The 16,671-nt window shown below is 35.5% G+C and overlaps 1 protein-coding gene across 3 annotated transcripts in view; it reads right to left on the bottom strand.

Moving 5' to 3' along the window:
• Positions 1-5,530: 5,530 nt before the first annotated feature.
• IRSp53 (Insulin receptor substrate 53 kDa) overlaps positions 5,531-16,671 on the bottom strand; it is a 774,518-nt gene continuing 763,377 nt past the window's right edge. For 2 of the 3 annotated variants that reach the window (XM_083125425.1, XM_083125424.1), the window contains 2 exons: positions 14,148-14,404; positions 5,531-8,725 (listed from right to left, as the gene is read on the bottom strand). In XM_083125425.1, coding sequence (XP_082981551.1) covers positions 7,651-8,725; positions 14,148-14,404 — 1,332 coding nt within the window. In that variant the 3' untranslated portion in view covers positions 5,531-7,650. The remainder of the gene's footprint in view (positions 8,726-14,147; positions 14,405-16,671) is intronic. The other variant, XM_083125426.1, reaches the window with a different exon arrangement.

Below are 16,671 nucleotides of genomic sequence, written 5' to 3' on the forward strand. Positions count from 1 at the left end.
CATTGAACTGAGGATAAGGATTTCGAATAAGTTTCAATATTATAAAATGTTGTTGTTGTTTTAAGTCCACTTTATGCACAGAAAGGCTAATCAGGACTGGACCTACAGTTAAAAATGGTATCCGAACCATTATGTGCCTCCACCAGGTATCAAACCTGGGACCCCTTGATTACAAGACGATGACGCTACCGCTGTGCAATATTATAAAATGTGTTGTTAGAACTAAAATATTCCTTTTTCAAAGCCCTTCGAATCTTAGTATATTTTGATGAAAGTTGAAGAGAAGTTTGACATCTTGGATTGCTTCAGAGAAATGCACAAAAACATTGCTATTTGAGCCACTGTCATAATTACCCTAACTGTTGCCTACACAATGAACACCTGATTACCACAACAAAGGCCTTGGTCCACAACACATTGTTGATTCCTCTGATCATGGTCCCTCACCGTGGCCATGCAATCTAAGGCATCATGCTTTGGGCTCCGGCTACAAGACCTGTGCAGATTTGAGTCTCCTGGGGGAAGCGTAACAACTTTTCCTAAGATTTTGGCATGTGAATGGGAATGATGGCCACCCACCACATGAGGAAATTGGGGAGCTGTGAATGAGTAGTGTAACCCGGTCATGGAAGCCTACAACAATGACTGGGAGTTTGTTGTGCACACCACACGTCACCCCATAATTGGTTGAATGATCTCCCACCTCGGCAGGTGGGAATGGTAGGCACTGGCCCTAACGGGCTGTTACACCATGGGTTATTATTGTATTATTATTACTCGCACCATGTCAAATGTCACCATAGCTTTTAGACTTTATATAGAAACTCACCTCTTTCATGTTCTTTGTTAGAAAGCTGATTGAAGAATCATCAAGTTCTCTTTATTTTCATTTATAACACCATTAAGCCTTGTTTCCATGATTATGAAAAACTAAATATGCTGACCAAGGCAGTAATTTATTGTATTAAAAACATAAAGTAAACGTAACGTTTCAACCTTCTAGCAAGGTCTTCTTCAGACTCTGTATCAAGTACAAAAGTAACAAAATCAGGGCATTATATATACACAAACATTACTCCCTCCAGACTATTAGAAAGTTGTTCTGGAACTTTCTAGCAGGTGGCTTTCCCTTGTCAACTGTACTTTCACCTAAAAGGCTAAACATATTTACTTCCATATAGAATGTGGTTGGGCTTTATATCTCACACTCTTTTTTTCCTTCATTTTTCTTCCTTCTCCTCTCCTCTTTCTCTCTTGTCCTTTCCACTCTTTCTAACACCTTCTTCCATTCTTTGTTTAACTTCAGTCCCCCATTCCAGTTCATTGTGTCTTCTTCACCTTTCTTCTCTTTTTCCTTGGCATCCTTCCATTTTCTCACTAGTAATCTCTTCTCCCTTCTTATCTGCTTAGCCTCATCCCACTCTATGTCATGTCCTGTTTCTCTCGTGTGTTTAAATATCGCATTTATCTCTCTCTTATGTTGTACATCATCCCTATGTTGTTTCAACCAGTCTTTCAGCCTCTTTTTCGTTTCTCCTATGTACACACTCTGACATTCTTTACATTTTATTTCGTAGATAATCCCTTCCTCTTCTCCGTTTTCCTTTTTCTTGTTTGCATTCTTCGCTATTCTTAAGATGCTTCTCCCTCCCTTCCTGTAAGTTTTAATGCTCACTTTCCTAAGCACTTTGCATACCTTTACTGTGGTCTTCCCCATACTCCTTATTCCAAACCTTCTCTCTTTATCCTTCTCTTCTTCTTTTTCTTTCTATTCCAATTCTCCCCTGCCACTTTTCTTCCTTCTTCTGTTTATGTCCAGTCTATCCTGCTTCTCATAGCCATTCTTTTCCAGCTGTTTCCATAGGCTATTTATTTTGCCTTCTTTTTCCACATTCTTTAGTGCATATTTTCTTTATTCTGTCCTCCATATTCTTTTTAAAATTTCTTTTTGTCACCTCACTTACATAACTTCTTTTGCAGCAGAATACCCCTGCTGCACACTTCTTCTGATGTCAAGCGGTTTCAATTTCTTGTCCTCTCTTCCTTTTCATCAATATATCTAGAAAGCTTAACTTGTCTTCTTCTATTTCAAGAAAATATGCATGAAGGAATGTGAAAAAGAAGGCAAAATAAATAGCCTATGGAAACAGCTGGAAATGAATGGCTATGAGAAGCAGGATAGACTGGACATAAACAGAAGAAGGAAGAAAAGAGGAAGGGGAGAATTGGAAGAGAAAGAAAAAGAGGAAGAGAAAGATAAAGAGAGAAGGTTTGGAATAAGGAGTATGGGGAAGACCACAGAAAAGGTATGCAAAGTGCTTAGGAAAGCGAGCATTAAAACTTACAGGAAGGGAGGGAGAAGCATCTTAAGAATAGCGAAGAATGCAAACAAGAAAAAGGAAAACAGAGAAGAGGAAGGGATTATCTACGAAATAAAATGTAAAGAATGTCAGAGTGTGTACATAGGAGAAACGAAAAAGAGGCTGAAAGACTGGTTGAAACAACATAGGGATGATGTACAACATAAGAGAGAGATAAATGCGATATTTAAACACACGAGAGAAACAGGACATGACATAGAGTGGGATGAGGCTAAGCAGATAAGAAGGGAGAAGAGAATACTAGTGAGAAAATGGAAGGATGCCAAGGAAAAAGAGAAGAAAGTTGAAGAAGACACAATGAACTGGAATGGGGGACTGAAGTTAAACAAAGAATGGAAGAAGGTGTTAGAAAGAGTGGAAAGGACAAGAGAGAAAGAGGAGAGGAGAAGGAAGAAAAATGAAGGAAAAAAAGAGCGTGAGATATAAAGCCCAACCACATTCTATATGGAAGTAATTATGTTTAGCCTTTTAGGTGAAAGTACAGTTGACAAGGGAAAGTCACCTGCTAGAAAGTTCCAGAACAACTTTCTAATAGTCTGGAGGGAGTAATGTTTGTGTATATATAATGCCCTGATTTTGTACCTTGTTACTTTTGTACTTGATACAGAGTCTGAAGAAGACCTTGCTAGAAGGTTGAAACGTTACGTTTACTTTATGTTTTTAATACAATAAATTACTGCCTTGGTCAGCATATTTAGTTTTTTATTTTCATGTTCATATGTTGAAGAATATAACTATAAGCACTAGCCTGAATTTACAACGTGGATGCTCATAACTCCAAACAAGAGAATGACTCACTTTCACTTTAGAAAAGAAACAGAATTAAGTATATCATAAACACTCAAGAGAAACTGCCTAATTTAAACCAATGAATACTCACCATAAAAACAGCTCAAGTTCACTATACTGATATTTTATATGATCTGTTGACAGAATATTTTAATATCAAAAGTCCTGAAGCTTGCCAAAGTTTCTAGAATAACACTTGTACAGATTGATATCAACATATAGCATGTTTTAGGCTACCTAAGTTCATTTGACAAAGATCAACAAAAAATATAGCTACACTTGCACACAGGTGCCAACTTTTGAAAAACAATGTGTGGGCTCAAACACTTGAGTTATAAGTTCACAAAAAATCTCATAAATCATGTATGTATCATGGCATTAATGCAAAAATCTGTCATTTACTGATTTCAATAAGCACCCATTTTGAATCATAAATTTTACAATAATAATAACATGACAAATTATTGGGTGTTTCGAACCCTACAGGCACATGTAAGTTGGCACCACTACACTTGCAAGTTAGTACCATACTTATGGTTCCTTCTTATCAAACTTCAGAAATATTATAGAAAACACTTCATTTTAATATATAAAGTATCTTTATTTGTGGAATGAAATACTTACAGTGCACAGAGTAGACATACAAGAATGGACATTGGAATAGAAGATCAACACTGAACAACAAATCTTCTGGTACAGATAAATTAGAAAAAAAAGGGAGGTCTTATAAATATTTTAAAATAAACAATGTGTGTATTGTTTGTGTAATTAAGAACTACTCTTGACATATTTATATATGTCAATCTTACATGTTTCATTAAACTGCCTCAACAGACACGTGGTTATTCAATATAATATGTTCTCTAATTTAAAGTATGCTGTGCAACAGCCTTGAGCAGACAAGCAGCTTTATTGAGTAACATGATTTCAACAGAGTGACTCCCATCATCACTGTTTTCTGGCTTTCTGGAGAAGCCAAATATTTCTTTGAAGTAGCTGCCTAATAGCCATCAAAATGCTAGATTAACATTGAAATTCGGATGTCACCACCGATGTAATGCATTTTTTTAGAGGGGTTGGAATTGTAAAGTTGAACAGTGGCAGTTACACAATAAATTATTTTGTATATTTAGGTTGGATTTACACCTTTCGCTTTTTTCAAGTTCTTAATATATTTGAAAATTTAGATTTTCTAAAAATTTCTGGAGGTGCTGTAGCCCCATCAGCTCCCCCTCTGCATATGCCAGTGGTTGTCACCATTACTCAAACCCAGTACCTCTTGCACCACACCAAGAAAGGTAACCATTAGGCTATTCGGAAATGTACCATCCTATAAATAGAATTTGACCCACACCATTGCTGTGCAGTCTAAGGTATTAGGCTTTGGGCTCAGGCTATGGGATGCATGCTGGTTCGAGTCTCTTGGGGGAAGCAAAACAACTTTTCTCCTGAGATTTTGGCCAGTGTATCGGACTGGTGGCCCACCCACCATCGTGAGGAAATTGGGGAGCTACGAACGGGTAGCGCAACCAGTCATGGAAACCTGCAACAATGACTGAGGGTCTGCCATGCTGACCACACGTCACCCCATAAGATTGTCCGCCTCTGCTCAGGTATGTGGGAGTGAAACCGGCAAGTTGGTAGGTAGGCCTTGGCCTTCAAAGACTGTTGCACCACGGGTTATTTTATTATAAATAGGATTTATTAATACACATTACATTACATTCATTTTTTTTAATACTCCATACTTGATTTATTTTATGGTTATTGAAACTACACCCATTTCTGATGAATAAAAGAAAACTAATTCTTTTCAGGTTTCAAATGCATTCATGACCAAATACTTAGCACATTCCTAGTTCTTTGCTGAAAATAAAAATAATGTAGAGATATTAATATTTTTTTTAGGATTTTATATAGTTCTATATATAGCAAGTCAATTTTAGAGAAATTCATTCAGCACCGCCTGCAAGTTATTATAGGAATGTCTCAGTACCAGAAGATTACCTTGTTCAGTATAGATCAATAGATAACAAAAAATATATGTACACATTTTGTTGTTCATATCTAGAGGAAACATGAAGAAATGTGAAAACTATAACGTCCTTTTTTCTGAGTATTAGATCATAAAAAATCTGTTTTCATATAAAACATCCATTTTATGTATATATGTACATTAATAACCTTGGTATTTTTATAACAAACTATATGCATGGCATTTTTTTAAAAAAATGAATATTTGTTTGAAAATTTATAATACCTTTTTTTTTTGGTGTTAAAATGAGCAGAACAGTGTATCACGTCACACTTCAAATTATCACCAAGGAAGATTTCAAGACTTCTGCTGCAGTTTTTGTTTCTTTTAATATATATGCACAATTTTGAAAAACATAGCATGCAGTATGATCCGTATATAGCACCAAATATGGAATGCTTAGGTGGCAGTGTCATCAATATATGTTATACTGCTCATAAATAGTGTCGAACGTATGTATCCCTTCCACTTAAACAATTCTCGCTGCAACACAACAAAAATAAATAGCATTATCGTGCTGTGCTGTGTGTGTTTCCGTCATATTCATCATTTACGTACAGATATTTCAAAATCCTCTGTAAAAAAATGTGAAATTGTGATACTTTATCCACTTTGCAATCTTACATGTAAGTGTAAGTTTGTACAAAATGGTTCATTTCACAACAAAGGATAAATTTACATCTAACATGTGATACTGGCCCAAGAGGTGCAATATATATGTTTAGACTTTTATATTATCAGAAATATTAACTAAATTAAGAACTATTGGTGTGCATACTTTAAATTATTATTGCTAAGGATTAAATCATAATATATTAATGACTGTGCACAACTAAACAATACATTTATATTGATGTTATTATGTAAAGGTTTCCGTGCTTTTTTATTTTTGTTTTTTTCTGACAAAAATATTTGTTAGTGCACTACTTTAGTAATGTTCAGTTAATATTTGTTAGAGTATATCACTAAAGCATCTTCGTGGTTATTATTGAAGTGTGCCTTGAAAAACGTACAGGGATGTAGAAAATATTGAAATAAATTCGCTGAGAAAATCACTTTATATTTTTGTATATACTTTACACAAAATTATGTATTAAATGAGCTCTTGTTAACACAAACAGGAAAGTTAAGCATGTTAAATAAATAGAACGGCCCCTGTACCAGATAACAGTCTTACCATGATTCATTGTACCACATAAGAACCAACACAATATGTATAATATAATAACTTATAACTTTATACAAATCGCTGAAATAATGCAAGATAAACTATTGATATACATAAAGATTTGCAGGAAAAGTTTTTTTTTCTCCTTTTCATATATTACAAACTTACAACTTTAGCCGAAGTAGACATTATGTAAGCACCTGCAATATCTACTGCAATAAGATATACATTTTATACACCTTCCTCTTTCACTAAGATAAAAAAAAGCAAGAGGAATATAATATATTTTGATACTAACATTTAAGGTGCCTCGAGTGCACTTTCCTTACATTTTAACAGGAGAACATTCTTTAACTTACAACCATCTTTAACATAATTTCCTTTAATTTACATTAAATCTTAACAACAGCAATTAACATTATAACAAATTTTTTTTATCAGCGTTCCGATTCTTAAGTACAATAGTATCTTTATAAAATGACATTTCTTACTGCTACCAGAATCCTCATGTGCCGTGTACAAACATACGTTTAAGTCACTCTAGCCAATCACACATTCCAAATTCCCACCACCTTCAAAATAAAGCTGTGTATCTTTTTCCCTATAATACATGTGTTTTTTTTTTAATTAACAAGAATCAGTGTCAATTCTTTTTTTCTATACATATGCACCGCCACCACACATTCAACACCCTCGCTTGAACAGCCTAGCAGGTTAACAGACCAACCATCACCCATTAGGATATCAATGGAGCCGATCTGTCATTCGTTTTTGTCTTCTTTAATTTCACAGTTGCAAATGCATTTTCCCTGAAAAATATAAGCAGAACTAGAGAATATCTACATGCATGCTGAAGGGAAATATTATGCTATATACAAATGTTGATCAAAATAATATCGTTCAAGATTTTTCATTTGCCGTAAGTGCTAATTTTTACCCACACTACTTTGTGTCTACGAAGCAGTAAATGATGAAACAGTGTCAGAAATTGCGATGAAGTTAGGAATAAGTGAACGATATTCATGAAACTCAACCATATAGCGAAATAGATATTACAGTAGTTAAAAGAGCAACTAACTAATTAGCATGCATAAGAACATTCATGAACTGGTAGCTACTAACACCTGTTAGTAGTGTATCATGCTGAATTATCAGGCCCGAATATTGAAGCAAGACTACATCCTTTCATAGGGTGTGCAAATACCTCTCCTAGAATTTCGACAGACTACAAATTCTGCCATTATTTATTACACTGTCACTTCCTTCGTAGAAATAGTTCATTTATATTGGACAGATGCATCGATGCCCCAAAGGTCATACCAAGGACCGCACATGTTCCCTGTTCTTTCGGAAATTTGATCGAACCGAGACCCTCTCTCCGGTTTGTAGAGTCGTTCGTGGAGCTTCTCGCCATAGCTGAAGAGACCGTCACCCTCATCGTCGTCACCTAAATTCTGCTGAAGTTTTGCCTGTCGAAGTATCCTGCCTCTTTGCGCCTGAACCTGGTTTGGTATTTTTGCTGGATGCAGTTTCGGATGTGGTGGTGGTTTTGTTTTGGGTTGGTCCTGGAGCTCCATCTGCGATTGCTTGACTTGAATTGGTCTCTCCTTTAGCTGCTGTTCTTTGATCATGGATTGACGTTCTTGTACCTTTGAACCTACTTTCACCAGTCTTGTCCTTGGAAGGTAGTTTCTATCTGGATTTCCGTTCATTCCTTGTTTCTGCTGATTCATTGATCTAGTGTGATCGTTGACAACGATGCAGGATTCTACGTCAGCTAGATTGCTGTCGCTAGATGACCTGTTAGATCTCAGGCTACCATTGCCATTGGTAGCTTTATGACTCTTGGTGCTTCTCTGAGTCGTGGTGTCACCTTTTTGTTTCTCTATCGTGCTATCCTTCTTCATCAACTTGGGCTGTTGACCATCTTGTTCCATAAGCTTTGGGTCAGACACATCCACAAGGGACCTATGCTGCCATAACGACATACCTTCCATTACGATGGACTCCTTCGACCTCTTGAATTTCCATAAAGACTTCGTCCTTTTAAGTACCCCGTGTTTCTCATATGGATACTTCGCATAGCCAAGAGGCATCAGCTCGCTCTGAGCTTGCTGATGCGGTTCTCTGTTGCCATGACGACCCATTGTTGCCAAGTGGTCCACACTGGAGGACTGCCTCGCGGTCAGAGGGTGTCGGTTCAGCGTCATTGTTTCGGAGTTGTTCGCTTGCTTGTCTACGTCATCCCATAGTTCTAGAGCTGACTTGTACAGAAGCCATCCCTTCACGGAGGACATTTTACCAGTATTGTTGGCAGGGTTGGGTGAAGTTCCAGGACTTGAGCTGTTTGTTCTGCACGAGAAAAGCATACTTGTCTTAACAATTTATCCTACAACATAGTTTCTGTTCACCCATCACCGTTCATGCAAATTTCATTGATTGTAAAGTAGTTCCATTGTGTTAAGGTACTGCATATATTTTTACTTACTCCTAGATAGTGTGTTATCCTTTCAATTGTGTCATCTGAAACATTATCAAACTTGTCCCTAATTAATATGACTAATACTGTAAATATGGTGGCAAGCACATTGATATTAATATCTGGAACATCTGTACGAATATTCAAATGTAGAGGGTCAGTGTTTAGAATCAAAGTAAATATGAGAACCACAGTGTAAAAATATAGAAGTAAATATTGTGTTTCACAGTTATTTTTTTTTACTAGAAAAAATATAAGGATTAGTATAAAACTGACATGATTTGTTAACACCCTGGAAAGAAATAAACTTTGAAAATTCTTTTTGATTTTCAATGTTACAACAAGAGATAATGTTCCCTTAGGTATAATGATTTATGCATAGAAATTGAACAAGATAATGAAAACATCAATATATAAAAAACCCTTACTGGGAATGCAATCTATAGTTAATAAACATTCATCAGTGGCATTGAAAGGTATAATGATTATATAAATAAGAAAGACAGATAATATTATTATTATTAACAATACTAAGAAGAAAGTATTAAAATAACATAAGGGTCATTCCATGTCAAGTGAACCAAAATTTGGTCAATTTTGAAAGTGACCATCTCTGATTTTATTCATACTTAGTTGTTATGAAGTACCACCTAAGGTAGGAAAAACTGCAAAATTGCAGTGTATATATATATATATAGTAAAGCTTTTTTTAAAATTATTTTAAAATATATTTGAAATATTAAATTTAATGTTTTAAAAATGTTTAAATGTTTTTAATTTTTTTAACAAATATTTGTTAATAACTTGCCCCCACCCCCCTCAAAAAAAAAGCGAGACCCCAAGTTACGTCCCTTTCCTACATACCCATTATTTCACCATTTGGCCAATTTGGTAAACAACATAGTCCCTTTACAAATGAATTGAATTTACATTGCAATATTCCCGTGCCATATGGTTTTACCTAGTGTATAGTATTTGTTTATACATGTCAAGAACTATGATTCCATTGCAATTCCATAACAAAACTTCTAAGGCTTGATGTTGAAATAGGTTTGTTTCTACATGTATTTTTTAAAAAATTTCAAAATATAGGTTTTTGAAAAATTCGATTTTCAAAAAAAAAAAGTTTGAATGACCTTGACATGAAAAAAAAATCAAAAGTAGTCATTTGATATATCTAATTAAAGCTCATAGCAAAAGCAAAAATTTGATTCGTATCCCAACCTTCTACTTCAATTCTAGCTTGATTTATGACTTTTTTTGTGATTGCATGTGTGCGGAAAATTGTGCTTTCTTCCATATTTCAGAGGGTTCTAACTGGAGAACTACAACAGATAAAAATCTGAAATTTTGCATTTTTTCCTATCTTAGGTAGTAATTGACTTCATGACAATTAAGTATGAATAAAATTACAGATGGTCAGGTGTTTTTCATTGGTTCACTTGACATGGAATTATCCATAAACACAAAATAAATTATTAATTTCCACATACAAGTATCTTTCGACCAAATTATTTTAGTAACAATATGTGCAACACACATATGTTAGTTATTTGCTTGTTTAAAGAAACAAATTTAGATGTTGTTTAATAGAATCATTATTTAAATTAACTTAACAGTTCCGAGATCAACATTTGTGAGATCCTATGCACTTCTTGTATTAAATTTATTAATATAACTTTCTTAGCAAACAGCACTGTAAAAATACTGTCTAATATCTTTCGACATTAGCGTAGGTTAATGTCATTTTCACAATAGCCAGGTGTGTTGTTAATGATGGCACTTTTGAAACTTGCTTTATGGGCAGATTTACATTTGAAAATGTAATGGAAAATATTTGGATTACAAACATGATTATTACATTTTTAGGGGCAGATCCACCAGTATCTTGCCCTATTAGTGCACATTCTGGCATATACCAGGTGCTAACATTGAAACAACTTAATTTACAATCAGTTATTTCTTCCATTGTTTGGAAGCAAGCAGTTACTTGTAACAAGCAGGTACTTTTTTATGATCTAACTAGTTACTTTTTGGAATCAGTAACCGTAACTCAGTTTTTTAAAGCAATGAGTGAGTGAATTTGTAGTTACCTTTCTGTGCACTTCAACCAGTGGCGTGCCCAGGATTTTTGAAAGGGAGAGGTTATGTAATATTTCTTAGTAGTCAGCTCTCATATTGTAATATCTTCCTACCATTGATATTCTTTTTTTTTAGGAATACTAGGCCAAAGGGAGGATTAAAATCCCAACCAACCCCCTGGGGGGTAAAGGCGGTCAGGGGCGTGATGCTGATCACATCACCCCCATTCACGACCGGATCAAGAAAGTGTGGGGCGTTACCCCCACACCCCCTATATGCCTTCATGGTGTGGTGCTATGCACAGGGGAGCAGTTTACTTTTTTTTTTTACCAACTCCCTTGGGCAGACCATTGACTTCAACAATTTAACTTCTATTTATCTACATAAAAATGTATGTATGTATGTATGTATGTATGTATGTGTGTGTTTGTGTTTGTGTTTGTGTTTGTGTTTGTTTGTTTGTTTGTTTGTTTGTTTGTTTGTTTGTTCAGCAATAACTCTCGAACGCCTGGAGCGATTTCAACCAAACGTGGTACACGTATCACTTGCAACCTCGAAAGAAATACCATGAGGATAAGATACCCCCAGCACCCCTAGGGGTGGGGGTTGGAAGGGGTGACATGTAAAATAATCTAGAACCACCGATATTAAATTCCGCACAAACAGACATCTGTGACTCTATGCAATCTGCACAACAAAGTGTTTCTCAGGTTGTCTAACATTCAGGCTGTGTTGCAAATGGAATCCATAGTTTTCGTGACACTCCCAATGGGGTTCAACTCCAAGTTCACCACTTATCGGCATGGGGTGGGAGGGAGGGTGAGAGGGGGTGAAAAATAAAATGACACAAATGACCTAGATTAGTGTCGAATCCATAGTATTCGGAGTCACTAAGCTAATTCGTGACATTCACGATCACATTTAAAATTAGTTACATTTTACACTATACTTGTAGTTAGAATTCATTATTTTCCTGTCTAATACAAGATTGGGATAAATAAATAACCAGGCAATGCTGGGTAATCAGCTAGTAATGAATAAAATTGGTTTGCGAAAAAGAAAATGAAAATGCTATTTTCTGTGTTTGTCACACACTTTTTGGGTGGATTAAAATTTTGATAGAAACCGAAGCTGCATGCTTGTATGGGGTATAGAGCCCCTTTACTGCATATAACCATCTGTTATGATGCGTAGGTAAGCAGCCCTCTGAACCTACTGTTGGAAGAAGCTTGCATGGAAACTGAGTGGTAAGTTGGAAACAAAAAGTCATGTGTTGTTCAAAAAGCAGAGGAAATTGATCCTGGTTTCAATCCCTGGCGGAAGTACACTTTAGAAGCTGTCCTAAGTAGCCAGTTGCGGTGATTAGGGGGGTGAGGGACGGCAGTTGCCCCCGCACTATGATAAACCTTATGTACCAAGGGAAAGTAAACTGTCCTTGCCCCCCCCCCTCACTTTTTGTACATTGCCCCCACGTACCTTGACCCCCCTAGTTTTGGAACCTAATCGCTGCCACTGCGAGTAACCTTTCTGTACATAAAGTGGACTAAAAAAACTAACGAATTGAAAGTTGTGCTGCAACTTGCAAATGAGAAACTGATAATTGTGTGAACCACTGGAGGGAAATATAGGAAATATTGCTTAACATGTGTAACAATGGTAGAATTTTTCGAGGACAAAATGCTAATTTTTCAGAAATAGAAAAGAAATACAAATCAAGATGATTTTTTTTCTTTCATTGTAGGTTTCATTTGATGTACATTTTCTAGCCTCTGATAACAGTGTGCTATTTCTTATATGTATGTAAATAAAGTGACAATGAATTGAGAAATACATTAAATTCACAATGTATTTTGTTTTGTTAGTTTGTCTTGTTTGAATTGTTGTTTTAAGTCCACTTTATGCACAGAAAGGCTAATTGGGTCTAGACCTACAGTTTAAAGTGGTATCTGAACTACTATGTGCCTCCACTGGGTACAATGCATATGCATATTCAGAAATTCAGTTTATAGACAAATTACAAACTTTGAATGCAAGTGCAAGACTGCATCGTGGCATCGACTTGAAAAAAAATTTAGGGTTTTCCAATAAGAACGATATGATTTTACAATGAAATAAAATAAAAACTATTTCAGATACAACCAAATCCTTTATATTATTTTGGACCATAGTTTATTAGATTATGCTTTGAATAACACATCATTTAAGTGTCCACCTCGACTTCGTGCACGCGAGTGAATTTGATGAACCCAATTTTTAATGAATTTGTGCAATGCCTAATGTCACAAATGCAGCGTTCGATGTTCAATCTTAATGCATCAAGGGTTCGTGGTCTGTTTGCATAGACTATATATTTCAAATAACCTCACAAAAAGCAATCTAAAGGAGTTATACGGGTGTAAACCCAAGTTGTCGTTCTTTTAAGCCCTAATTCTTGAGCACGACGAGGAATCGATAAATTTGGAAACTCTGCAATGCTACCTCTTACATAATTTTTGGATAATAACCAAACGTTCTTGAAGCGTGTATTTAGCCATGATGAATTGTCACAGTATATTAAACACAAATGACAACTAGTGACAGTTATAACATTCGAAGCATAGTTGCCAGTTCATTTCAAAATCATATGTGCATGTGCTTGCTCATTCAAGGGCATGGGGTTCACAAGTATATGTACTTTGGTTAAAGCAAAGGCTTTATGTGACAATTTTTTCAAGAATAAGAGTGTTTTGAATTTTCTTGCTACATTTTCATATTTAAACATACCATAAAAATGTATTTTAAATGAATAAATATTAGCTTTATTATAAAGTATTATAGAATTAACTTGTCTTAGCCATTTGCCCACTTGCAGTTTATGTATGAAGCATACTGTACGAGTTATAACTTGTCTAGAATAATGTAACTGTGCAAATAACTTTGTTGCTTTTTAAAATTACTAACAGTAACTGTGTTACTTTCAATGAGTAACTTTTCCAAGTTTGATTTCTTGTGGAAATATGGTAAAGCATTCATGAGACTAAACTTACGCAAAACATATGTCAAATTGATGTTCAACTGAAGCCTCAAGCCCAAAAGATTGTCATGTGGCTGCATATACACTTGACCTTCTAGCAAAATCTATCCTACAATACATCTTTATCTAATTGTCTAACATGTCACCAACTATTCTTAAACTAAAACCTGCAAATTGTCACAGTTTCTATGTCCTCTTACCTTGGACTGTCTTCGTCCGAATAGTCTACCTCTGGCTGAGGGGGTGGATCGTTACTGAACCCGCTGTCATTACTACTGTGGAGGCTCACATTTCCAATCGCCCTCTTCGCATGTCCGGGAGCAAGTAGAGGGGATGTCACAGGTGGCGGCTGTCTTCTGTCTTGAGGGTGAGGTGCTGTGGTGGTTGGTGCTGGCACGGGAGGAGGGGGTGGTGGTTGGTCAGAATCACTCGTAGAAGTCGATGTAGCTTGACGTATCTGGAAGTTACAGGAGAGTTTGGCGTAAGGGTCAAATTAAATTTGTAGACACTAATAGTCATCAAGAGACAAGAGACGTGACAAAAGGCATGCAGAAAGTGGACAAGAGCAGGTTAATATTTGAAGACATCGATGCACAATGATTGATTAGAGTTGTATGTACTTCATACATCATCCATCATAGTACTACTCTGTGACACAACAGCCCTCTGTGGGCCAGGGTCAGCATGATCAGTGGCGTACTCTAAGAACTGGACCTGGTTTACTGCAATAATTCATATTTATTGTATATATTTATTATAGACCCCATTTAGATTAATTAGCTATAATAGAAGTAAAACACCAATTCAGGCAAGCAAGTAGAACAAAATCAAATTTTCCGGCAATTTCTGTTTCCCTTTTTACCTAAATTGGATCTGAATTCCCTTTAACCAAGGGAAATTTGCCTTTGTAGCAATACTCCCTCTGTCAAGTACAGCACAGAAAGCAGGAAGGAACAAGCAGTTTTCACCTGCCAACGCTGTTTGCAGCAGTGGAACTGACCATGAAGGCAGAGTTTATTAAATACCCACTTTCCCACTCTCTCTCTCCAGCTCCCTCGCCTCCCTGTATGCAATCAGGGAGAAACCGGATCATTAGAAGGGTGCAATGGAGAACTATCACTGGTGTAAATAAACCAGTCTTTAAATTCTTTAAATAATTTACTTCAAGTTTTGTATAGAAGACTGTTTTAATAGTTTGCACAATACATAATGAGCAATTACCCATAAAGCTAAATGCATAAAAATATGTGAAAAAAAGTTGGTGTACCAGTGGAAAACACGATAACATGAAGAATATGCCACTGAGTATGACTCCCATTGTCACTGGTTTCTAGCCTTTGAAACCAGAATCTGCTGCTATTACTTTCAATCCTGAAATTTTGGAGCTTCCTCTGTGGATCAAACACAATCCACATAAACAATGAAAAGGTTAGCCACTTAGCTATGCACGAGCAATGTGTCAAATATACTAAAATGAGGATTTCGCATTATACCGAAAGTCTGTGGATGATCCACTGTATAGAACTCGAAAGCATCTAAAAACAATGGATTGTTTTTTTTTTTTTTTTTTAAATTTGCTTCAATGAATTACCATAATCTTTAAATAATCTCTTGCAAAAACCTATTTGCCTATGACCAATTCAATCAATTTTCCATTATGTAGTATTTAATGACAATTTTACTATTTTCAATATGAGCATGAAACCATGCTTACGAATCTATGTACCTTAATAAAATAAACAGGTACACTGATACGTAAGCATGTTTTGTGTGTATATTAATATCTTACCATGTCTAAAGTCTCGTAACATTGAATTCTTTATTTCTATGTAATTATATCAATTTTAAATTTAAATGTATGAACTTAATATTGCTACTTAGTGTGCAAATTTAAATTCTAAAACACATTGATGCATATCATGATATACATGACTTGAAAAAAGATTCTTCATTCATTCAGATATATTTCATAAGAAAGAAAAATATGGTAACAGGTACTCAACAAAAGAAGAAATATAATGAATGTGATATGTAAAGAATTTCCAGTTGGGTGAAGGGGGGATTCCAGTAACATCTTAAAATATCAAGATCAGTGTTTGAGTTGAACAAAGACATTTTACATTTTCCATGTTCAGATAATTTTGACAAATGTTATGATTGACCTGACATAAGTCAATTCAAATGGCATCATTTCAAATGTAATAGAGAGAATGTGCACTTTTTAAGGTATGTTTATCAAAAGCCACATTTCATTTTTATTAAAGAAAAATACAATTTTGTGTGAATATAATTGAGTTACAAACATTTCTACTCTCCTCACAAAGTTTCAGCAAGCCAGTAGAACTTCCTCACCTTAAAATTAAACTCTAATATACTCATAAATTGTATTAACAAGAGGAGGGGGGATGTAAAGGGTGATATATGAGAAGATACCCAAATGTCACTCTCTTTTCCATGTAGTACATACACCCTGTGCTGCATTTTGCAGATTAATGAGGCTCTGACATCTGGATCAAGGGCCAGTATCATCATCTGAGGAGCTCATGTTATGTGCTGCCCATTTGTATTTGTGATTTTCCTTTCATTTACTTCATCCTAGCCCTAGGGCTATTAAAATAGGCTACATAAATAGCTATTTATACTCAACTTTATGATTAGCCAAAAGAGGCAGAAAACCGATGTAAATTAAATGAAATCAGTCAACAATAAAAATAAAGAACATAT

This window comes from Lepisma saccharinum, chromosome 7 (assembly GCF_977018435.1).
Source record: "Lepisma saccharinum chromosome 7, izLepSacc3.1, whole genome shotgun sequence".
NCBI lineage: Eukaryota > Metazoa > Arthropoda > Insecta > Zygentoma > Lepismatidae > Lepisma > Lepisma saccharinum.